Source organism: Oncorhynchus clarkii, chromosome 8 (assembly GCF_045791955.1).
Source record: "Oncorhynchus clarkii lewisi isolate Uvic-CL-2024 chromosome 8, UVic_Ocla_1.0, whole genome shotgun sequence".
Lineage (NCBI taxonomy): Eukaryota > Metazoa > Chordata > Actinopteri > Salmoniformes > Salmonidae > Oncorhynchus > Oncorhynchus clarkii.
Genome location: NC_092154.1, coordinates 33,580,843 through 33,605,790, shown reverse-complemented (window position 1 = coordinate 33,605,790; position 24,948 = coordinate 33,580,843). Strand labels below are relative to the sequence as shown.

Genomic DNA, 24,948 nt, shown 5'->3' with positions numbered 1-24,948 from the left:
GTCGGATTTCACTTTTTACCTACATTGTAGCCTAAACATGACAAAACACGTTTGTGGTTGAAAAAGCTAGATAGCGCTCTGAATGTGGGAAACAAATGGAAAATTACAATATTATTGGCTTGGTTACAGTGCAAACCTACGACTAGGCCTAAATAGTGTCTGAAGGTCAGATCGTGGAGATTCCAATTGCCGCTGTCCGTGGTGCTGAATCGCCAACAAGTGCAAGCACTTGTTTGTTTACTGCTACAATTCTTCACATGGCATTGACACCACACACACACACACACACACCATTGTTTCCTATAACAGCTTAACCCTGTGAGACCCACTGTTGCAGCTATGCAAGATTTCTTAATATAATTGCATCCAATATAAACTCAAAAATAATGTCAAAACATACATAGTTTATGCATCTCCTTAGACCCAGTTGTATCTTTTCAGATGAAAGTTTATTTTTTTAAGCTTCATATGTAGCCTACATGTTACACTCAGGCCATTAATTTCCACAATGAGCTCACCAAAACTCATCCAATAATGTGGCCTAATGCATCACAGTTTGGAGATGTGTCTTGTGGAAGTCGGACGCCCCCAGAGTCGGAGTCGGCTGACCCCTCCATCTGGGGCGATGACCAGACGCACGTGAGTGACCGGCCCAGACAGCGCCAGCGAGTCACATGAGTAAAAGTGCCTGTGATGGGCCTGCAGCTAGAACAGACAGGAAACAGTTCTCACAAAACTGATGTTTTACTGTGGCAGTTTGGAATGGTTATTATCATCACTGATTGTAGGTTATGAGTCGTTTTCGTACTTAAGCAGTTGCACGAGGGGGAAAAGTAAGTTAGGTGGACTGTTGACTTTGGCAGATGTTTCACGTCACAGAAACTTGGGCACATTAGAGAGTGAAGTGTGAAGCACAACACCTCTCACAGATGAGACAGATATCCTCCTTACATTTGCCAAGACCTGATTTAGTTGTTATACATGCACATTCAATATTGTTTACCTAAATAATATGTTTTGAAACACACACACTTGAATTTCTCCCCATCTGTCTGGATGGGGAGAACATTTAAACACTGAATTGATTAAAATGCTGAAAAAAAACATTCTGGATGAAAATGGGCTGATAAAGTCTCAGTAGGAGCGCTGATCTAGGATCAGGTCCCCCCTACGCATTGTGAACTTACTAAAAGGCTAAACAGATCCTAGATCAGCGCTCTAACGGGCCCAGGCATTGGAGTGAATTAAAGGGATAATGGTTGACCTACTTTCTGAGGTTGCAGAAGCACCCGCCATTTGTTTCCTGGATCGCTGCTCCACCTGCCACTCACATACTTCCCTTCCTCCTCGGGGGTCAGATGGCACGCTTCTATCTTACAGGAGTCTGGGAAGTTTCCTGCGTGTTGTCATCACATGATACAGTAAGAGAAACACAAAACCTCTGTCTCAGTAGTCTGTACAGTGGACTTCCGTATTTACAACAGAGGCGAAAGATGTGGATGTCTCCATTGTGATCGCTTGTAATCTAACCTGTTACATTGTCATAACTAGAGAAAGGGGATACCTAGTAGTCGGTTGCATAGCTGAATGCATTCAACCGAAATATGTCTTCTGCATTTAACCCAACCCCTATGAATCAGAGAAGTGCAGTGGGCTTCCTTAAATCGACATCCACGTCATGGGCGCTCGGGGAGCAGTTGTTGGGGGTTAACTGCCTTGCTCAAGGGCAGAACGACAGATTTTTCCACCTTTCGGGTTACTGGCCCAATGCTCTTAACCGCTAGCCTACCTGCCCTAATCCTAACCCTAGTAACCAAGTCTTTAACAGTGACTGGAACAGACAGAATGTGTGTGCGTGCGTGTGTTACTCTACCTTTGAAGTGGTTGGTGTCTATCTCAATTTGGCTGATGACTCCGGGATGCCCCAGTCTGAGAACAGCCCACTCATAACCTGGTACCTGTAGGATGCCCTTCCCGTCCACCTGTGGAGCACAGTATCATGTCACCAGATGATACATCAGTGTCGTGTTCACCAAGGAGAAAATATTATGAAATAGAGTGAAACAGGGAGGTACTACCTGAAATTGCCCAAAAAGAACACAGATTTTCTGTAGAAAACATTTCAAAAAGTTCTACTCTGAATTGTCCTACTGAACACGATCCAGTGCTATTATGGCATGTGCCAAACTTAGCTGAATTTATTTTGCACTGTTGATGAAGAGCGGCAAGTAAGCATTTCACTGTACCGTTTACACTCGCTGTATCCTGTACACGTGACGAGTTACCTGTAGGTTTTTGGGTCTGTCCAGTCGACGGGCTGTCTCCCATCCATCGCCCATGTTTGCAGATCTTCCCAAACCTACAAGGGTATGACGTTTCCCGGTCAACCCAGTCTATAGACTTGTCTCATTTTGATATGTTCATTACCAATGGTATGCACTACCGATGAGATTCTGGACCGTTGCCAATATTTACATCGTCATTAAAACATATCACAGGCCTGCCAGTAATTTCCCTGTATATATATATATATTAAGGAAGACCTAACTATTCAAGACTCACACTGCTTCTTTCGACAACAATTACAAATCCCAAAGGTACATCATGAGATTGGAGTAAGATCTTTCAGCCACAAAGGCCCAACTGACTGGAATCATTTACCAAATAGATAAATCATGTGTGCACTTCATTAGTGAAAGATAGATCAACAAATGAGATGGACACAGCTGGTTGAAAGAATTCTGCCTTTGTTATATCGGTCTGTGTTATATCTGTCTGTGTTATTCAGTATTTCCAAATGAATAGTGCGAAAATAAATATTGCCCTATTTGTTTTTACTTTATATTCCAGTGCCATCTGTACTGAAGTGATTGAGTCCTTAATCAGTATGATGACAGAAGCCCCATTGAAATGTTTGCAGAATGACAGCATTGGCATACCAATCATATTCCGGGGGTGGCCAAAGTGGGCGTCGCTGTAGCCCAGACAGACCCCACCGTTGACCAGGGCCACCAGGTCCAGCTGGTCCTGTGTGGGCAGGGCAGACCAGTCTTTCTGCCCAACGCCATAGACCTTCAGTCTAGCAATCCCCCCATCTGCAACACAAGCGTAAGTACAGATCCTTTATCAGGAATATTGATGAGAAATGATGTAACCAATAGCAGAGAGAGTGTCTGACGTGGAGGTGTTACCTGGGTACATGTTGAGTCGTAGGTGGGTGACTCTGCTGGGGTAGGTGATTGGGAAGTAGTTATGACAGGTGTCGGAGTATCCAGGTTTCAGCTCTGTCACAGGAACAAGCTCCTCCCACGACTCAGAGTGCAACTGTCAGTCAAACACAATTGATCATTGAGCTTCTCCAGTGTGTGTGTACAGTGTCAGTGTAAACGGTTGTACCTTAGCAACTGCTTCAAACTGACTGTCGGAAGCAGCCATGCCAGTGCGGTCTCCCTCCAGGGTCAGTGCTGGGGCCTCATCTGATCAGACAGACAAAAACACAGAAACATGCATGACTATGACTTTTGCCAATTGTAACTGTAACAGTGTTGCTTCCGTCCCTCTCCTCGCCCCAACCTTGGGCTTGAACCAGGGACCCTCTGCACACGTCGGTGACGATCACGCTCGAAGCATCGTTGCCTATCCCTCCACAAAAGTTACAGAAAATCTGCATTCTTACTGGACAAGTTCAGGTAGTACTTCCCTGTTTCACTCTATTTTAAAACAACTCATTCAAGGTATCAGAGCAAGTGACGTCACCGATTGAAACACTACTAGTGCGCACTACGAACTAGCTAGCCATTTCACACTGGTTAGTTTGCGGATGTCATGTAGAATGTGGGCCTTGCTAATTCACGCCCCGAAACAGTTCTTTTCTTGTCTTGTGAAAGCAAAACGTAATCTGTAGAATTCTGACAAACACTCCAGGAAACCAAACCAGGGTACTGAATTCCATGTGAAAACACCCTATGGATCTTTCTAACCTATCATGAGGTATTAGACAGATTTTTTTTCCCTCACAATTTTTGGCAAAAGAGCTGATCTGATTGGTCAAGACCAATTAGTGGAAAAATATCAGAATTTTGCTGCCTGTGTAAACACAGCCTGTTACACAGTCATCCATACCCAGACATGCAGCCTGAACAGAGGCAGAGGGCGAGTAGTTTCCAGTAAAGAAGGACGTGTCCACATCCAGGCCATGTATGATGCCAGGTACACCCAGCCGGATGATGCACCAGTCATGACCTGGAAGAGAAAGCAGACAATGTCAAGCTTCTGTATTCAGATTAGCCTACCTATGATCATTTAATTTTCCCACCAATGAAATGATTGTCATTTTGTGTCTCTTCAAGTTATACCAGGTATTCTTTTCCTTCTCGTCTCCCAGCCGTCCATCCATTTTCCGTACTCGGTGAATGCAGACGCCATGAACTCTGGTGGCTCTCTCTTCCAACCACGTGCAGTGAACAAAGGGAAGAGGGTGGTAGATGTGAATGGTAGTGGATCAACAGATGACAGTGGATTAGTAATGTAAGTGTGCACAGTACCTTCAGAAGATTGCTAGCTGGTGCAAACCATTCGTCTGTCGCAAAAATAACCTAAAATGATAGTGAGCACGTAAACAGATGAACATTGTCTCATGTTGTGTAATTTACAGTTTTCAAAATGTCAAACTTGTGCCCATGGTGTAAGACTTACATTTCCTCCAGCTGTCTCACAGGCCAGGTTATTAAACTGCAGAAAGTCTGGTTGACCACTGACAATTTTCACTGCTTTTCGGTCTGCCATTCTATTGCAGACTATAATTTACAATCCCAATATGTAACTCGATCCAGATTAAGAAAATAATTCTCATTTACCTCATACAATAAGATAAATCTGCTTTTATATATTACAGCTTCCTGTACTTCCAAGTTTAAAAAAGCAGTCCACAACCACTAATGAATAGATTCTTCTGGTGCCTGTTTTCTTTCAATCAATTCACCAGGGCAAAGTCCGGTGACTGGGAAGTCATTGACAGCAGTGTTAACTAAACTAAACGAGATAGGTGGTGGGGGAATTGATTTTTTTTGTTTTGAATACTGTATATCTGTTCAAGATTGTTGTGCTCTATCTTTCTTTTGTGGGAAGAAAGCGAGAGCACCTTGTACAACCACGATGGGGCTATATTAAACTGGCCAGAGTTGCACGGGACTATGGTCCGTCACGTGAGGGAGGCGCGCCCTGCTAAAATCGAACAGCAATCTGAACCGCTTGGTTATGTTTTTACAAAGGCAGCATGATCCGTCATTCAGAAACGTACGTCTCTTTTCCATAAAATGCATGTTCGCTTTTCCAACCAGTTATCATTGGGAAGGCAGATAAAGCGTTTATCAAAAGCAATCACTTTTGCATGTGAAATCAGAATCCTACTCATTACTCCACGTGCTTAACCTAGTGTCATTCTTGTTTTGAGCTGACTTCACCGTTGGGCAGAACCGGTCACTCCTGTCTAGGGAGGAGCAGTTTTTTTTTCTTGTATATACCAGTAAAACATTCTGATGACTTTTGACATTTCTTGAATGTTAAATTCTTGCACATTTTCTAATTAAAAGTACATTTCAACACTCGACTCTCTTGTGAAACCGTGAGCTGCTCTCTGATGAAAATGAACATATTGTAATGAAACAGACAAAGGAGCAGGTCTCGAACCATCGACCTTCGAGCCCGAGGTCCGGCGCGCTAACGACTGTGCCGCAAAAGCATGCTCGTGTCGATTTCCGCGTTTATAAACCCAGGGACGTTACAATATATAGCTAGCTAGCTCCCAAACTGAAATACGATAAATATCTGTTTTGGAAAGAAGTTTAAATATACTGAACAAAAATGCAAACGCAACATGCAACAATTTTACTGAGTTGCAGTTCATTTCATGACATCAGTCAATTGAAATAAATGAATTAGACCCTAATCTATGGATTTCACATGACTGGGCATAAACGTGGCCATAGGTGGGTCTGGGAGGGCATACCCACTGGGAAGCCAGGCCTAGCCAATCAGAATGAGTTTTTCCCCAGGGATTTATTACAGATATAAATACTCCCCAGTTTCATCAGCTGTCCAGGTGGCTGGTCTCAGACAATCCAGCAGGTGAAGAAGCCGGATGTGTCGGTCCTGGGCTGGTGTGGTTACACGTGGTCTGCGTGTGAGGCCGATTGAATGTACTGCCAAATTCTCTAAAACAACATCTGAGGCAGCATGTTGTAGAGAAATGAACATTCAATTCTCTGGCAACAGTGCTGGTGGACATTCCTGCAGTCAGTATGCAAATTGATATCTGTGGCATTGTGTTGCGTGACAAAACTGCACATTTTAGAGTGGCCTTTTATTGTCCCCAGCACAAGGTTCACCTGTGTAATGATAATGCCGTTTAATCAGCTTCTTGATATGCCACACCTGTCAGATGGATGCATTATCTTGGCAAAGTAGACATGCTCACTAACAGGGATGTAAACATATTTGTGCAAAACATACTGGGATCTTTTATTTCATATCGTGAAACATTGGTCCAACACTTCACATGTTGCGTATATATTTCTGTTCAGTATTATGCAGTATGCAATACGAATCGTCTTGATCATATAAAGGAGGCACTGTAACTTCGTTGTCAATTTATTAAAAGCTAGACAATGTTAACAGACTAGCCTAGTCAACTACTGTAAATGTCAATTTGTGGTTCATTAGCCATCTCTGTCTGTGAATTCAGGTGTTGTATCATGTTTTGGCATGATTGTCTCATTTCAAGTAACTAGCAGCAGGCTTAGAAACATTAAATCATACACTTAGCATGGAAACACATAAAAGCATGTTTTGAGAAAGATGTCTGTCATGCTAGACTGGAGGTTTAAAAAAAACGACAGCTACATATGCATATGGTATAGCCTAGCACGTATAGCATACCTCGCTATACATCTTCTCTAAAAACAGTTGTACAATGTGCTCTGCAGTAAGGTAACCAGAGTTTGATTTCCAAACCATGAGTTCTCAAATAGCAGCTGCCCAATACCATGGTGGGCCTGCATAATGTTGGATGCATTGGAATATAAAGAATGGAGAATAATAACGAGCCTGCAGGATTATAGAAACAGTAGTTGGGAAATTAAAATTTTGTTTCAAATACTCAATGTTCATTGAATGGGAGTATATTAACTTTCCTACTAACCTTCTAAAAGTTGACGGTGCCAGAATCTCGCCAATCCATTCGTTCTTCCACTGACTGTGAGAAAGATTTTCAATAATGTACGTTTCACGCATATAGATACGAACAAAATCACAAATAATGTTTCACCATTTGAGTATGGAGAAAAGTAACAAAAGGTGTCTCGGGCAGTATTTGACGTATGTAAATACAGTGCCTTGCGAAAGTATTCGGCCCCCTTGAACTTTGCGACCTTTTGCCACATTTCAGGCTTCAAACATAAAGATATAAAACTGTATTTTTTTGTGAAGAATCAACAAGTGAGACACAATCATGAAGTGGAACGACATTTATTGGATATTTCAAACTAACAAATCAAAAACTGAAAAATTGGGCGTACAAAATTATTCAGCCCCCTTAAGTTACTTTGTAGCGCCACCTTTTGCTGCGATTACAGCTGTAAGTCGCTTGGGGTATGTCTCTATCAGTTTTGCACATCGAGACTGACATTTTTTCCCATTCCTCCTTGCAAAACAGCTGGAGCTCAGTGAGGTTGGATGGAGAGCATTTGTGAACAGCAGTTTTCAGTTCTTTCCACAGATTCTCGATTGGATTCAGGTCTGGACTTTGACTTGGCCATTCTAACACCTGGATATGTTTATTTTTGAACCATTCCATTGTAGATTTTGCTTTATGTTTTGGATCATTGTCTTGTTGGAAGACAAATCTCCTTCCCAGTCTCAGTGGGGATGGTGGGGATGGTGTGAGCTGTGTTGCTTTTACGCCAAACATAACGTTTTGCATTGTTGCCAAAAAGTTCAATTTTGGTTTCATCTGACCAGAGCACCTTCTTCCACATGTTTGGTGTGTCTCCCAGGTGGCTTGTGGCAAACTTTAAACGACACTTTTTATGGATATCTTTAAGAAATGGCTTTCTTGCCACTCTTCCATAAAGGCCAGATTTGTGCAATATACGACTGATTGTTGTCCTATGGACAGAGTCTCCCACCTCAGCTGTAGATCTCTGCAGTTCATCCAGAGTGATCATGGGCCTCTTGGCTGCATCTCTGAACAGTCTTCTCCTTGTATGAGCTGAAAGTTTAGAGGGACGGCCAGGTCTTGGTAGATTTGCAGTGGTCTGATACTCCTTCCATTTCAATATTATCGCTTGCACAGTGCTCCTTGGGATGTTTAAAGCTTGGGAAATCTTTTTGTATCCAAATCCAGCTTTAAACTTCTTCACAACAGTATCTCGGACCTGCCTGGTGTGTTCCTTGTTCTTCATGATGCTCTCTGCGCTTTTAACAGACCTCTGAGACTATCACAGTGCAGGTGCATTTATACGGAGACTTGATTACACACAGGTGGATTGTATTTATCATCATTAGTCATTTAGGTCAACATTGGATCATTCAGAGATCCTCACTGAACTTCTGGAGAGAGTTTGCTGCACTGAAAGTAAAGGGGCTGAATAATTTTGCACGTCCAATTTTTCAGTTTTTGATTTGTTAAAAAAGTTTGAAATATCCAATAAATGTCGTTCCACTTCATGATTGTGTCCCACTTGTTGTTGATTCTTCACAAAAAAATACAGTTTTATATCTTTATGTTTGAAGCCTGAAATGTGGCAAAAGGTCGCAAAGTTCAAGGGGGCCGAATACTTTCGCAAGGCACTGTATATTGTCATCTACTGAGTATACAAAACAGTGGGAACACCTGCTCTTTCCATGACAGACTGACCAAGCGAATGCTATGATCGCTTATTGAGGTCACTACCTATACTTCAATCAATGTAGAAACCCATGCCCAGCCAAATTGAGGCTGTTCTGGGGGCAAATGGGAGTGCAACTTAATATTGTGTTCCTAATGTTTTGTAATGAGGGCACAATAGTATCCCACCCCGGTCAACAATGTAGCTGACCGATGTAGACATTTGATTTGTCATTTAACACTCTTTTCCCAAGCAAGTTACATGAGGAATGAGGATTAAGTGCAGAGATTTTTCACCTAGTTGTCTTTGAAACCTGCAATCTTTCGGTGACTGGCCCAATGCTCTTAACTGCTTGGCTACCTAACACCCTGATGTGACTAAGACAAAACACACAAGGAAAAGACAAATGGTCTCCGTGTTTATATAGTGACGGCAGGGCTAGGTGAATAGATCATGGAAGACTTAAGGTGAAAAACCTTAGTGAATAAAGATGCTCAAACAAGCAACTGCATCAGTATTGGGTGTTCCAACTCTAAAATGCACGACTTAAGACAAAAACTGGGAAATGCATGTGGTCTAAATAGTGACATTAGGGCTAATTCAAACTGCAGTCAGATGTTCTCACAGGTGAGCGATTCAGCCCATGCTTGGTGAATAGCACTTGGTTGATCTCTGGGAGCAGGACACATGAACAAGATAATGCGCGACAAAAGTGAGAATGAATAAATAAATCACAGTAAAGGAATGTAGTTTGTAAGCTAGAAAATGAAACGCGCTGCAAACATCCTACTCCTATTGATAGGATTAAAGTGGCATTCGCCAGTATGAATGACATTTGTGGGTCCTGCCTTTGACTATTAGATTTACACTTGTCCTATACATGTTTGTAGTCTTAATTTGCTTAGAATAACCTTAAACAAATCAAATTTATTTATATAGCCCTTCGTACATCAGCTGATATCTCAAAGTGCTGTACAGAAAACCAGCCTAAACGCTAAATCTCTCCTAGTCCCAGAATGACTAGATAGCTCGTGATAAATCTGTTCATGCTAGCTAGCAACAGATCCTGTTGCAACTACAGTAGCTAGCTACATTAAAAGTTTGCCGTGTTCAGCTGTCATTTCACAGCTTGGAATGATGGTATCACATATTACAAATAAATACCTTATTTGATAGCATTTTGTCAGATGGAGATCCCTCTCGCTGTCACCAGCTTTCTACTTACTACCTAAAATGCACATGTGATTGGTGTTCAGAGATTCTACACAATTTGATTGGTTCAGTTTAAAACTTGGCAGCAATTACCTGTCCTGCTAGCGAACATAAGTATTTTGAAGAAATGTTCAAGAGTTGACATTGCCAAATGGAAATGTGTTGAGCAGAAATACACTATGTAAAAACCAGCTCCTCCCTCGACAGCGATCTTTCTCACCAACTAAAGCAGATGGCTTGCGCCCACCACCAGAATACATTGACAAATTGACTAATCTATTTCATTCCGCATCAGTGAATGTGCAAAAACACATTGTGAATACTACCATTTCATGGAGGTACAAAAGCAAGTCTGAACAAACCCTCTTAGCAGTTGTTAGATGTCAATTATCAAAGCTGCACCAAGTGTAGTTATGAGGTAACGGTCCTACTGTTTTGGATATGAAGTTCTTTCTGTCTGAAAGGCCATCAGCCTTAAACATGTATGGACTAGCATGACTAACCCCCCCACCCCCAGAGAACAGAGTTAACAGTAAACACATTTATTTTGTCATCTGCACTTTACAGTTGGAATTCGGGGAACTCAAAAACAACATCTTTGCCTGTAAGCTTCTTGTAGACGCCAGAGAAGGTCTCAACCTAGAAAATAGAAAAACAACCACTGGTTAACCACTGCATAGACTAACATTTATAGGTCAATGATTTTGTACAAAACACTAAAAACTGAGACGTCAAAAAAAAGGTTGTACACTGCATGGTTTAGCCCCCCAGTCACAGCCCAAAGGGCTCTGGGAAGATGTAGGAATATACAGAACGCCGTCCTCACCAGCCCGAAGGCCGGGGACAAAGCTTGCTCTCCAACGTCGTGGAACGGGACTGTACGTCACAGCACTGTGAAGCGCTACGCTCCCATACGCCACAAGGACAGAGCCATGTGAGAGCAACCTCACAGGATGTCCACGTTGGGGTTAAGTTGGGTGAACTAGCAAACTGCTACACGACACTCACTTTGTGTTCAACGTTGTTCTGCTGAGCCTTGTCAAGGTGGACCTTGATGAGCCGACTGCTGTCCAGTTTCACGCGGATCCTCTTGCCAACAATTTCACTGGGGAAGACCAGGTCTTCAAGTATGGCATCATGCACAGCTGTCAGAGTACGGCTGGAGAAATAAATCAACTTGCATTAGACATATGGCAAATAAAAAAAATGCAATCCTTACAAAAACAATTCTCCTACCACCTGCCTCATTCAAAATTACAGATTCTTTATACGTCTGAACGCATGTATTGGAAAGATAAAGTCAATCTAAACGCTATGCAGATGTCTCAATCACATCACTGGAGACAAGCAGAGTCTGCTTTAGATAACGCAAGGTAATAAGAGGGAACGTTGATTTTGCATCATACAATTAGTCTCCGGGTCATCTTGTAACCGTATCGATTTATTCAAAGCCATATACTGGGTACGTTTCAGGGTCAGTGCCAATACCATATTTACAATGTGCAGGTTTACTGGAGTGGTAGAAAGCATATACAACATGTTAGTAAAATTGTACACTGCATGGTTTAGCCCCCCAGTCATGGCCCAAAGGGCTCTGGGAAGATGTAGGAATATACAGAACACCGTCCTCACCAGCCCGAGGGCCGGGGACAAAGCTTGCTCTCCAACGTCGTGGAACGGGACTGTACGTCACAGCACTGTGAAGCGCTACGCTCCCATACGCCACAAGGACAGAGCCATGTGAGAGCAACCTCACAGGATGTCCACGTTGGGTCCAAAATTGGCGAGCAATTATGGCAGCACCAAATATGACAGAAACAATTTGAAGTTTAAAACTAGTACCCATTCCCACCAACTTTAAAGCCATTTAATTGTCTCTTCCAAACAGTATGTAGTCGTGCACATGCAGGTATGATAATGTAACTCACCTCCTGGGACGCTTCTGCTTATTCTTGATACGGCTTTTCCTGGTTGGTTTGGGCAGGATTCTCCTCTGCAAGTTTAATGAAAATATTAAGGATTACTAATTTACATAGGCAGACTTTAAAAGCCCAAGAAGCATACTTGATAACTAATGTACACTGCATGGTTTAGCCCCCCAGTCACGGCCCAAAGGGCTCTGGGAAGATGTAGGAATATACAGAACACCGTGCTCACCAGCCCAAGGGCCGGGGACAAAGCTTGCTCTCCAACGTCGTGGAACGGGACTGTACGTCACAGCACTGTGAAGCGCTACGCTCCCATACGCCACAAGGACAGAGCCATGCGAGAGCAACCTCACCGGATGTCCACGTTGATAGTAATGTTACAATCACAGCATGTACACCACATGACCAAAAGTATGTGGAGACCTGCTTGTCGAACATCTCATTGCAAAACTCATGGGCATTAATATGGAGTTTGTCCCCTCTTTGCTACAATAACAGCGCTCCACTCTACTGGGAAAGCTTTCCACTAGAGAACATTGCTCAGCGGTCTCGTCCGGTGAGCTTGTGTCGCCTACCACTTTGCAGCGGATCCGTTGTTGCTCCTAGACGTCTCCACTTCACTTACAGTTGACCGGGGCAGCTTTAGCAGGGCATACATTTTACAAACGGACTTGTTGGAAAGGTGGCATCATATGACAGTACCACATTTAAAGTCACAGCTCTTCAGTAAGGCCAGTCTACTGCCAATGTGTGTCTATGGAGATTGCATGGAGGTGTGCTCAATTTTATACACCTGTCAGCAATCGGTGTGGCTGAAATAGCCAAGTCTCAAAAATAACCCATTCTGTTAGCTTGGTTCACAGCAACAGCTATGCAAACTGCCCCTGCAACTCAGAAAACAGGACCGCTGCATTCTTACCTGTGCAACGAAGACGACATGTTTGCCGCTGAACTTCTTTTCCAGCTCCCTCACGAGTCGCACCTGAATTTTCTGGAAAGATTTCAGCTGGGGCACTGGGACAAAGATGATGATGGCTTTCCTGCTACCACCAACTTCAATTTCCTGAGGGAGAGGAAAAGATTTATTTGAACTTACGGAGGCAAATACAAACACTTCAGTAGATTGTATTTTTTAGCTGTCTGGATGAAAAAGTATGCACTGCATGGTTTAGCCCCCCAGTCACGGCCCAAAGGGCTCTGGGAAGATGTAGGAATATACAGAACACCGTCCTCACCAGCCCGAAGGCCGGGGACAAAGTTTGCTCTCCAACGTCGTGGAACGGGACTGTACGTCACAGCACTGTGACGCGCTACGCTCCCATACGCCACAAGGACAGAGCCATGTGAGAGCAACCTCACCGGATGTCCACGTAGGGGTTTAACTCAAATAACCCAACACAGCTCGGTAAGTACAACACATGCTCCATGTGGTGCTGTGCATGATCCTTACCTTTGCAGCAGTGATGTTCAGCTCCCTCAGCTGAGCCTTCATGTCCGAGTTCATCTCCAGCTCGAGAAGAGCCTAGAAAGGCAGACATGTTGAATACTGCAAACAGCATTAGGCAAGTGACTAAGTTAAAGGAGTTGTTTAAATTAGCCATACATGCAATAGCTAACATATTAGCCATTGGTTACCTGGGAAATGCCAGACTCGAACTCATCTGGCTTTTCGCCATTGGGCTTCACGATTTTGGCGCTGGTACTGAACATGGCCTATGTTTCTGGAAAACAAGACAGACCAGAAAGCCATTTGAGCATGTTGTACATCTTTGGGCATAATTTAATGTTTCAGATGAAACTAAACTGCAGCAAAGTGGTCCATGCTGAACGCCATCTCACCATACATACATGCAGTTACTAAGTTGACTAGTCGGTATAACGACAGTAGTTTGGCTATCATCCAGCTAAGGTTGATCAAACGAAGTCGACACTGGTTGGTTCCAATCTACACATTCAACCATATGATCTCGCAAACAACCGAGCAAGTAATTGCATTGAATCAATATAACTTACGGTCGCATGTCCCCAAGCAACATTGTTGGCTAGTCAGCGTTAGCCGGCTAGCAGTGTCTTTCAACCCATGTTCCTTATCATATGGCTAACTTTAGTTAGCAGCTAACACCAGGGAACACAGTACTCAAACATACACCAATATTTCAAGTCTACAAAGTAAAATACTAAGCTACGCGGTTAAAAAACGGACAAGTCGATTGACTACAAGCAATTATTCTAGGAACACATGGGCCTCAAACCGCGCCAGTTATACTACCAGTCATTCCTTCCGAGTCATTCGTTAGGTCTATCCTGAAACACTTCATAATTCACTACACACCGGCCATCCAAAAGCTGAAATATAACAATCTAACGCATCAAACGTCTTGCATGCACTCTGATACAAAATACAGAGGATTTGATGCACATGTACAACATTTTGAAAAGAAATTCCGAAATTGGGAGCATGATCATAACCAACCTCAGTCAACAACGGCCAGGGAAGAGGCCGGAATCTCGCGAGAGGTAGCTAGAAGTACGTCTCGCTAGGGAGTCATGGGATCGCGGAAGTAGCTGTGATTTTGAAGACCTGTTTTTCTCCATCACCCAGCAGATAGTCTATTTCGAAAGCAAAAGTAATTAATTCATGCGAATACATAGGCAAAGGAGAAGCATAAGTACGTCATGTTACAATGTATAGCTAGCTAGCTAACTTTTATATGTTTATATGTTGACATTACGTTTGTCACACAGAAATAACATATTTGCTTGTCAGATAGCGGCTAGCCTAACGTTAGCTAGCCAAATATGTTTTTGTGTTAACTAGCATGCTATCTGCACTGTTTACAACTAGCTAATCGTTTTCCTAGCATTTCAACACATAGAAAGTTAGTTTGTTCACACTGCTTAAGTTAAGTGCAATGACCGGTGCCTCCACTTTCAAGTAATTGCTGGTCTAAGTGATGTTCAGATTGACTGGTCTGTATAGTATAGTACGCAGGGCAGTCTGCAATGGCACAGAGGACATCGTGAAAGGCAAATTCTTCTACGCTGTGAGGAAAGGATTCAAACCTGGCGTTTACAAAACCTGGTGAGTTGTGGTGTAGTTGACTAGCTAGCTAATTGCAGCTGTGGTGTGTCTTAAAACTCATTGACATTTATATGATAATTTCTAGTCCCATTTATTTTCATAGAATTGCATGTGTCTATTTTTTTTTTTTGTAGGGATGAATGTAAGAGCCAAGTCGACAAGTTCCCATATGCCAGCTACAAGAAGTTTGCAGCAGAAAAGGATGCATGGGCATTTGTCAGAAGCCTAGCAACCTCGATAACGCCAGACCTGTCAGAGGGTAGATACATTAGATGGCTATGTTCTTTCTCTATAGGTCGCTATACTGAAATGGCAATACGATGGGTGCTGATGTTACTGGCTCTAGGAATGGGCAGCACGTCTAATCATTAGACAACTAGTGCACCATTCAGGCATGGCAAAATCAGACTCGCACTCAGACCACAATATTATCTTTTAGGAGCCAGCTATGAGGCAACACTCCCTAGAAGAGCACCGGAGGCCCTTGAGTACATACCCATTGGTCAGAAGAGGCACTATGATCACATAGACGAGGAGGAGGTGTCCCCTGCCAAACAGAGTCAATACAGCAGCCCATCTTCAAAAAGCTCTGATGGATTCACCTACATTGGTACAGACTTTCTCATTGTGTTGTTAATGTTGCAGATTGAAACGGTCACTGTCAACGTTTTTGGGGTGAATAAAGGGGGGGGGAAACAAAGTGTTGTCTTTTCCTCCAGGTGATGCAGTGGTGGTGTACACAGATGGTTGCTGTTCAGGCAATGGGAAGGCCGGGGCCCGAGCTGGCATCGGAGTGTACTGGGGACTTGACCATCCTCTGTGAGTTGATTCAGGCCTGTAGGAAATTATACTTCAAGAGAGCTTGACACAATAGAGTCCAGAAGTGTTCACGTTGACTGTCTTTATTGTAGGAATGTAGCTGAACCACTGGATGGAAGACAGACCAACCAGAGAGCCGAATTACAGGCAAGTACTGTGTTAATGTCATATTTGCTTTAGTTGTGAACTCTAAACCAGATTGTTATTATTTTCAACTCATTGAATTGCCACAGTTCCCTTTAGATTGTAACCAACCCCACGAGATGTAATCTCACGTTTTGCTTCTAAATAACAGGCAGCATGTAAAGCCTTGGAGCAGGCCAAAGAGATGAACATCAAGAAGTTGGTGCTTTATACAGACAGCAAGTTCACCATAAACGGTACATATGTGCTGCTTACAACACTCTACCAACACTATCAGCAAGGGCCTGACTAAATGTGGCATGGCATCATGTACATCATGAAATGCTGCAGGCTTGATGCTGCAGCTAATGTTACTAGCTAGGCCTACTGTGACCATTGGATGAGAAATCCAGAGGTCCCTCCCCTCTGACCTTCTCTTCCAATGGGTTTTGAGGAGGAGGTGAGGTGTATGCAATTAAGAAAAGGCATATGTCGGTGTTTTTTCTCCATCAGGTGTCACCAGCTGGGTGAAGAACTGGAAGCTGAACAACTGGAGGCTCAACTCTGGTGGCCCCGTCATCAACAAAGAGCACTTTGAAAAACTTGACAAGCTGAATGAAGAGCTGGAGGTTGTATGGGTAAATATCAATGTTGCTCTACATATTTTCACTTCAGAGATTCAGTACGCAAGCGTTTTGAGTTTCAGACTAGAACAGTGGTTCCCAAACTAGAGGTCACGACCCCATGAGGGGTCACCTGATTTGAAGATGTGATGGCAGGAGAAACTCCCAAAAGCCTGGTGAAATATTTTAATTTAAAAAAAACTATATATATATATATATATATACGTTTATCATTATAAGTAATGTTTGTACCCGCATCTCAAAAACATTTGTGGTTAACCACACAAAAAAATGAACTGTGATGGAGTCGCCTTCACGAAATACATTTGTTTTGAAATGTATTTGTAAAGCAAGTTGGATGTCCTTAGTTCATTCAGTATTCCAGTTTCTATGTCGGTCCTCTTTGGGATTGGGTTGGCAGATCACATCCAACTTTAAGGTGCATACACCGCCACATACTGTACTGTGTGAGACCAGTCACAGCCTACCTATATTACATTCTCTTCATTATTCCTGTTCCTTAAAAGGAACAAAATAGCACCACCAACTAACCCTGCAGTATATACCACCATTTCATAAAAATCACCACCCCATTAACCTCTGCAGTACAATCTTATATACCCAGGTACTCCTCTGCAGCTGCCACCTACAAATTAAAAACCCACTACCCGATTCCTATACTTTGATCCTATCTGCTCCTGCACCATGCAAACGGCCTGGGAGGACAGGACACCTACACACTAACTCTTCTGAAGTCAGATATCTTATACCAAAATACTTCTCTGCTATTTTTTCTATTTTCCATGATTTATGTTAAGTTTCTGCAATACAGTTGGTAACCATTGCTATGAACACTCAGATGCCAACCTTACTGAAGCATAAATCACTCATTGCCCTATTCCTCTGCTCTGACACAAATCTACTACACATCCTCTCAGGATCCCTCACCCTTGACCCCTCGCCCCATCCCCCTCTACTTTCTTCACTGCCTCAGCAAACGACACCTTCTGCACTACTCTGACTCAGGCCACTTCATCCTGCCTCTCGCACCGGACACCTCCGATCCCCAGCAACATGGGCCCCCCTACAGTTGACACACACAACCTTTCCCACCAAAACTACACAATCCTCTTTCCCATACCCTCCTGCACACTTCCCACATCTTGGAATCTCCCTCCTACACACTGCTGCAATATGACCATAAACATTGTACATCAAACAGTGCAGTGGATTCTGCACAAGACCTCTAACAGTATAACTGATATATCCTAACATGACTTTGTCTGGTAGAGACTGACTCGAAACTCAAAGAGTGACAGTTTCACCACACTCCCCACCGGGTCTGCATCTTCCGGTGCTGGTATCCCTTGCAAATCTTCCGATGTAAAATCCTTGAGTCCCAAAAACGTTTCTGCCGCAGCCACAGTAATGTCGAGTTTCTTCGACTTCTTTGAGACTTGTGCTGTACAGTTTATAACTGTGGGAATGAACGCAACCAAATCCACCTTTTTAACACACATTATCTTTTGTCTGACAGCAAACATTTACTACAGTCTGTGGTGTGTCCTCTACCATCTCTTCACTAGCATCACTAGTGTTCTCAATTATTTTAATCACCTCCGCATAGGAGATTCGATTGACCGCTCTAACTGTCGCCACCTCAATTTCCTTCACCCTTACCGGGCACTCCAGGAACTCAGGATCATGATCCCCACCACAATTGCAATACCGTCATCCTTCTACACACCGTTCTTCAGTATACTCTTGTTCGTCTGCTCAGACTTGAAACATGGCCATATCCTTTAACATTTTTACACTGCAGTGGTTTGGGGACAAAAGCTCTTACGGCTTATTTTACTTAACCAAGCGTCACATACGTAGGTATTTACTCTTTATCAAAAAACAACACGACCGACAGACTTTCTTCTTTCTCTCCATTCGCCCAGTGGGTCAGACGCCAGAAACAGACCACACCAGGAATTATTTTCAGGTTCTCAAACCTGAACATCTGTCGTCACCCCTGAGATGACTCCTTTGACGGTTGTTCTACTCCAAAGTTCAAAACTCAAAACTTCTGTTGTCCGGATTCTTTTGAGCCCCACTGCAATTCTTCCTCAGTTATTCAGAAATACAATGAATCAAAATAAGACCACTCCTTGCCACTCGGACTCCACTTTTCCAAGCGCATATACTTCACCATTTGACACCTCAAACGGGTTTCCCACATGCATCCTTACTGAACAACCGCATCCCTACAAGAAACGATTCATTATCATTAACACACGTATCCTCTACTCAAATGTTTTGACCATTTCCTTTTTGTACTAGTTTTCAATACTACTGTTGTCCATTTAGAATATTCGTCTTCACCAAATGTACTCGACGCTCTGCTCAATTCCAACTCAATATCCACTTCCTCTGTCTTCCCGTTCACCTCCGAACCGCCCCTCTGTTCTGTTTTTAAAGTTGTTTAAGCATTAGAAGTCCAGCTCTCATACATCCCTGTAAGGATGAAGGGGTCCACCGTAGCTAGGATCAGGGCCACCCAGCAAGTCTCCTATATGGCGTCAGTGAAAAATCTCTGAAGGTGAGAGGAGATGTCAGGGGATGTCCCACAGTCTGCAGTGAATGCCATGCAGGAGAAGGATCCCGACACACTAATAGTGAAGGTGGACTTTGTTGCATTTTTAAAGGGCAAGTGATGAATTGCACGAGTCAAACTAATAAATCTAAGAAGCTAGACACCTAAGAAACTATATATGTGAAGGCGGCATAGATTTCTGGATCTCCAGGACTTTACAGACAAAGTGTTACAGGGAGTACTGAATGAAGAGGTCCCCCCCCAGGTTCCTGAACCTGTGTAGTGATCTGAATAAACATTTAAATCTGACTGAAGGAGTACATTTTTATTTCATTTTTTTGAAATTCAGTGTAGTAGTGTGAATTTGGTTAGTGTTTTTGGTATTTAGTATGAATTTGTTCATTGGGGTCTGTTTTACTACCCTGTACAGTAGGTGGCAGCCATACACCTTATGAGTGTACTCTGCCAATAAACCTCGAAGAAGAAGCTCTCTTGCATCAACAAATGAGAGTGCCTTAAATTGGCTCAAAGGCTGGCCTACACTTGACTGTTGCACTTGGATCCTTCCCATGGTGAATGGCTTCTGCCTCTACGCTGCTGCAAAATGTACCTTTTTTGAGACCATCCTCGGCTTGTTCTTCGGTGGCTAGCACATTAAGTGAGCAGTGGAGAGTATTCATGGACGCCAAAGGAAGCCAAAAACCATAAAACTATGTATCTTTCGTCTCTGTGTTTCATAATTTCACAACAATTCGCAAAGGCTGAATGTATCTCACAGGAGAAAGCATCCGAGCGAGTGAAACAGCGTCCATCTTCAAGGGAAGCCAGCTTGGATTTGGCGTCTGTCCTATCAAATACGTTGTTAACAGAAACAACTCCAATTGTTGCATCTCGCGTTGTTGTCCTCCGGTGGCCAGCTAGCTAAAATTGGCCCTTTCCTAAATTAGCTATGGATGGAGACAGGGATTTGGACTTGTGGTTTTACTGAATTCTCCATACTGGCCAATGATTATAACGGCAATTCTGATCCAACCATTAATTCATACATTGTTGTGCCCCTGTCCTGAGAGGATCAAAGTTCAATATGTACAGTAGATGGATGTAGAAGGCTAATGTTAACTAGCCAACGTTGCCCATGAATGGAAGTTAGGCAAGCAAACAGGTAGCCTAGGACAACAAAAAATAAAAACGTGGTACTACATGACAGAATGATAAACTGTTTCGTCAGCATGAAAGAGAGTGGTATCCTTTGCCAGCTCATATCTATGGTAAGCAGGATTCGGGGCTCTTGTCTGCGTCCGATCCAAACACTGAAGGATGAGACAGCAGTGACGAGGTGTGCATTATCGACCACGCGCCCCCCTGACTTTTGAGAACCTCCCCAGGACATTTATGTATACCCATCTCGTTAGTGGTGAGTTAAGAAGATCATAAATCCTCTGACTGTTTTTGAAATCGACTGTCATAGCCCCAAATAAAGGTTGGTTGGGGTTGCAATACATTTCTGATATCGAAGTTGGGTCGTGGCCCAACAGACGTTTGGGAACCCCTGCACTAGAACGTTCAGTCATGGATGATGCACAACTGAATTGACTAACAGTCCCCTTTTGCCTCTGACTATCTTCTCTCTCTTCTGTCTCCAGTTGCACATCCCGGGCCACGCTGGGTACCCAGGGAACGAGGAGGCCGACAGGCTGTCCAGAGCGGGAGCAGCGAAACACTTAGATTAGCCAAACCTGGGCAGTTCATTCAACATTTGGATTATGGTTTTGAATGGAATATGGGAATTATATATTGTCTGTTCTGTTGGGCTGCCATGTTCTAAATGTTATGAAATAACATCTACTTCCATCCTGTTTGACATCTTTATGGTTCTTTCTAAGTTAAGGAGTGAATTCAGCTTGTGCTTGTACCGTATGAACATTTCTCAATATTCCAAAATCATTCCATTCTGATTGATGAAACGGTTCTGTAACCACTGTGTAATGTACACTTCAGACAGTAGATGGCGCTCTAGCTCATCAAAACAAATCCAATACCTCGGAATAGGACTGGCTCTCTGAATTACATTCCGTACTAGGCTCCTCTGTGGAAAGAGGATTCCTCACATAGAAGATGGATTTCTCTGGTTTCTATGTGAGACATGCTGCATGCTGTAAGATAACGGCCACTTATGACATTTGTGTGTGTGATCTAAGGATTATTTGTCTTGCTCAAAAGCCCGTCTGTTACTAGGGCTAGTGGTCACATGAACGTTTCCCTCTTCTAAAGAAAAACAACACGCTTCAAATATCATCTATTCATGTATACTCTGACATGAAATGATCTTGGTGATATTCTCTTTGACTAGTTGGTGCACAATTCCATCTTCTCCACTTTACTCAGTCAGCTCTTGGCAGATACTACTTAGTCTTTCAGTACGTGTCTCATCCATTCAGTAAGCTGGTGTCTAGACAGTGGGCCTATACGTGTGCGAGGGAAAATAATGACAGCTCTAGCTGAGAGAAATCTCCATATAGCCTTTCCCCTCTGTGAGGTTGGTGATTGTAGAAAACCAGAGCACCAGGAATGACTGTGCCTGTCTCTGACCTTAGCTGGTTGGCTTCTCCACGGCACGCTCCCGGCTTGTCTGGAGATGTGAAGTCCTGCCTGGGGCTGGGTGTTGGGAGATGCTGCAGTCGGAGGTCGATGCGAGACGGGGTGGAGAGGGGGTCACGGCGCTTCACCACATCAGACTGAAGCTCGTTAGGGCTTCGTCTCAACACATTTGCTCCATCAGCAAATATGCTGCTCAGGTATTCATCTGTTTGACACCTCCTCTTCTATTTGGCTCTTGTGGCTAACTAGCTCTTGTCGCCTAGTTGTTTCGTTTTGCTTGCCAAGCTCAGGGCAGGTCAGTCACGGCGGTTGACCGAAGAGACTTCTGCGTTGGTTACTGTTAAGAGCGCTGGGTGTTGTCTGCATGAGTAACTCACAATAAAATCTAGATTTCAAGATGGTGTTCTATCAGGGTGTTGACTGCCACAGTGAAAGATATTGCAAAGCCCTGTGGTTATACAGATAATCAATTTGAATCTGTTCTTGTTTTTGGTATAATATTGAGTTCTCTGTGTGTGGCTTGAGGATAAGTATCTAACGCTATTCATCCATGTGAGATGCAGGGGAGGAGTAGTAGACTGAGTCCTGAGCCCTAGTCGTTACCGCACATCTGGTGCCGACGCAGTTCAGAGACTGCTGGCAGCTGACTCTTGTCATGTGCATTAGAAGATGTATGGAGAATGATTCTCTCCTAACGAATCCAGCAATTGTGTGTGTGTGACGGTGGGAAACATCAAGGGAAGCCACTCTTTGTGGAAGGCAGAGGGAGTCACAATCAAACATCGTGGCAGCCGCCTCTGTGGAGCAAAGCGGCACCTCAGAACAGAACTGACATCTGTTTCCATGACAGCTGTCTGGATCAGCCTAACTAACTCCTGCCTTAGAACTAATGTGACCGTTTGATTTCGCAGTGAAAGGAAAGACATTCTGTCAGCAGTACTCACTCAGTATTGTTTGGTTTCCGCGAATCGAGAGGTAGTCGAACAACAAGTTCGTTTTTATCATCTCAACAGGGTGAGCTAATGCCTTTCAACCTGCTGTCGTCATAGGACATTAATTGGAGGTGGGGAAATAAGGGGCCGACATGAAGGGAATAGGAGGTGAACAATGTTGAGAGAGACTCTTCATAAGCAAGAGAAGAAAGGAAAAGTGAGAAGAAGAGAATGTGCACATGCAAAGAAACTTGGAAGCTAAAGTCATTGAAAAGTATGAGCAGATGAATCTCGCTACCCACTGTGCCACGGGAGGTTACTTCATCAGCCTCATTAGTATCTCTCTGTCCCTCTCTTTACCGGCATTCAGTCTCTCCCACCGTCCCTCTGTTTCTGTCTCCCAGCCTCTCATGCTGTCTCTCTCTCTCCCACCGTCCCTCAGCAACCTACTCCTCTCCTCCTCCCCTTCTTACCTCCATCCCCTCCTCCTCCCACACGTCTTCCTCTCGCCTCATCCTCCTCCCCTCTCTGGTAAGTGTCGGGCACGACTGGCAGACAGGCATCCAGGCCCTGTCTTGGCATGGTGCCCCTGGAGTAGACCCTGTGAGGCTGGGTTACTCTAGGCAGTAGCCAGGCCCAGTGTGGTCACCTCAGAGCCTGACAGCTCACTCCCAGAGACATGCACCGCTGGCAGAGGGGGAGGGCAGCGCCAGCCTGCTGTCTGCATGTGAGCCATACCCAAGAGGGTGCTTGACAAGGTGAGAGGCTGGCACTGCGGTACTCTGCAGCTCCTCCTCTCAAGGCTGCCTCCAGACCCCCCCCCCCCCCTCCCTCCTCGGAACACACCTGCTCAGGAAGAGGAACACTCTCCTAACTCATCCTGTAGCTTGTCGAAAATTGCAGGTATCAGATGGGGTTTTGTGTCCATCTGAGAATAGCAGACAGGTGGTTTAGCCCAGTTTCTTACTCTCTGTAGATTAGACGTATCGATCAATTACAGCAAGTCTTCACTTTCTACCATCTAATTACACAAGATCCATAAAAAGTAACAGGGTTCAGTTGATAAAATGTCCCCCCCTAAACCAGCGTTTGTGGGTCCTCGTCGAGACAATATTTGGAGACTGAATACTGTGGTCATGAATTTTGAATTCTATAAGCACGTTAGCTCTATTGTCTAGCTGAGAGGCAGAGTTTTCTCCACTCGAGCTAGGAAAACTCCACACTGGTAAACTGTCAGTCTGTGTCTTAGTCCCGCTGTTCAACCCATAGCTTGATGAGGAGTCTGAGAACAAGGCATTAGCTTGTGCCAGCATAGAGACATTTTTAAGTCTCTTCTCCACAGGCTGCTTGGGATGAAAAGCTCCAGTTTGTGCCTGTGGAAAGAGAACGGCCTTGAAGTTGTACTGTCCCCTGCTGGCTTGTATAAAAACATCTACACAGACACGCCGCAGTAAGAAATAACTATTATGAGAGTATTACGACTGAGTTTTACCTGGACACAGTCTAGCATAGCAAGGCAGCAAAGTTTGGTCTAGAATTGTTAAAAATTGTAGTAATTACTTTTATCACAGATAGAGGACACATTGTGAACAGGAGTTTCTTTGTAATGTTCAGGTCTGAGGCAGTTGGACTGGCAAGGTTACTGAAACATTAGAACATAGGGATCAGTGCTTTGTGCAGAATGTGTACATTGACTTCAGGGTCCCAATAACATTTCTTTAGATTAAAGGGACAGGGCAGTTATGTGATTTTCCTTTTTTGATATTTCGATCTCCGTGTGGAAATAACACTGACATTGTGAAAAATGATGCCCTTTCTGTATAAGAGCTGTTTGAAACAAATGCCTGGATATTCAGTCACTTCAGGTGGTATGAAACTTTTGTCCCACATCATGATGTCACAATGTGATCTGTTTATAATAGACCAATGTCTGTTCATCTGGCTAAGGATGGTCTAAAGCACACCCCCTATCAGCCAATCAGGGCAGTGCATGTAAATATCTTTAAATGTGTTTCATAACGCCCACACAATCAGACTGAGCAATTCAAGGGCCAAAGGAAGTAAATGCTAAAAAAAAGAAATAAGCACACACACTGATTAGACATGCAGTGCTGATTTAAAACATAAAATTACAAAGACTGCGTGGGTTCAGCTTATTATTTTCC

At 43.6% G+C, this 24,948-nt stretch overlaps 3 protein-coding genes and 4 non-coding genes across 7 annotated transcripts; 1 reads left to right on the top strand and 6 right to left on the bottom strand.

Annotated features, from left to right (window-relative positions):
* Nucleotides 1–432: 432 nt before the first annotated feature.
* On the bottom strand, nt 433–4,979 carry LOC139415310 (allantoicase). The gene is made up of 11 exons (XM_071163348.1): nt 4,696–4,979; nt 4,545–4,595; nt 4,356–4,443; nt 4,123–4,242; nt 3,397–3,476; nt 3,192–3,324; nt 2,940–3,095; nt 2,286–2,359; nt 1,874–1,982; nt 1,269–1,396; nt 433–705 (listed from the first exon to the last, which is right to left on the bottom strand). Exons 1-11 carry the CDS (start codon nt 4,783–4,785, stop codon nt 550–552), a joined length of 1,185 nt encoding a protein of 394 aa, XP_071019449.1. The 5' UTR covers nt 4,786–4,979; the 3' UTR covers nt 433–549.
* Nucleotides 4,980–10,623: 5,644 nt separating this feature from the next.
* On the bottom strand, nt 10,624–14,635 carry LOC139415309 (small ribosomal subunit protein eS7). Its single transcript, XM_071163347.1, has 7 exons — nt 14,499–14,635; nt 13,661–13,746; nt 13,476–13,547; nt 12,945–13,088; nt 12,026–12,090; nt 11,106–11,256; nt 10,624–10,736 (listed from the first exon to the last, which is right to left on the bottom strand). Exons 2-7 carry the CDS (start codon nt 13,733–13,735, stop codon nt 10,659–10,661), a joined length of 585 nt encoding a protein of 194 aa, XP_071019448.1. The 5' UTR covers nt 13,736–13,746; nt 14,499–14,635; the 3' UTR covers nt 10,624–10,658.
* On the bottom strand, nt 10,839–11,063 carry LOC139415729 (small nucleolar RNA SNORA73 family). Its single transcript, XR_011635004.1, has one exon. It is a non-coding gene; the product is annotated as a small nucleolar RNA SNORA73 family (small nucleolar RNA).
* Nucleotides 11,645–11,869, bottom strand: LOC139415718 (small nucleolar RNA SNORA73 family). The gene has a single exon (XR_011634993.1). It is a non-coding gene; the product is annotated as a small nucleolar RNA SNORA73 family (small nucleolar RNA).
* On the bottom strand, nt 12,170–12,394 carry LOC139415735 (small nucleolar RNA SNORA73 family). The gene has a single exon (XR_011635009.1). It is a non-coding gene; the product is annotated as a small nucleolar RNA SNORA73 family (small nucleolar RNA).
* Nucleotides 13,176–13,400, bottom strand: LOC139415695 (small nucleolar RNA SNORA73 family). Its single transcript, XR_011634973.1, has one exon. It is a non-coding gene; the product is annotated as a small nucleolar RNA SNORA73 family (small nucleolar RNA).
* Nucleotides 14,575–21,111, top strand: LOC139415308 (ribonuclease H1-like). The gene is made up of 8 exons (XM_071163346.1): nt 14,575–15,107; nt 15,242–15,366; nt 15,547–15,717; nt 15,827–15,926; nt 16,019–16,077; nt 16,226–16,306; nt 16,563–16,687; nt 20,897–21,111. The coding sequence occupies exons 1-8, from the start codon at nt 14,980–14,982 to the stop codon at nt 20,981–20,983; spliced, it is 876 nt and encodes a 291-aa protein (XP_071019447.1). The 5' UTR covers nt 14,575–14,979; the 3' UTR covers nt 20,984–21,111.
* The last annotated feature ends 3,837 nt before the right edge of the window (nt 21,112–24,948 follow it).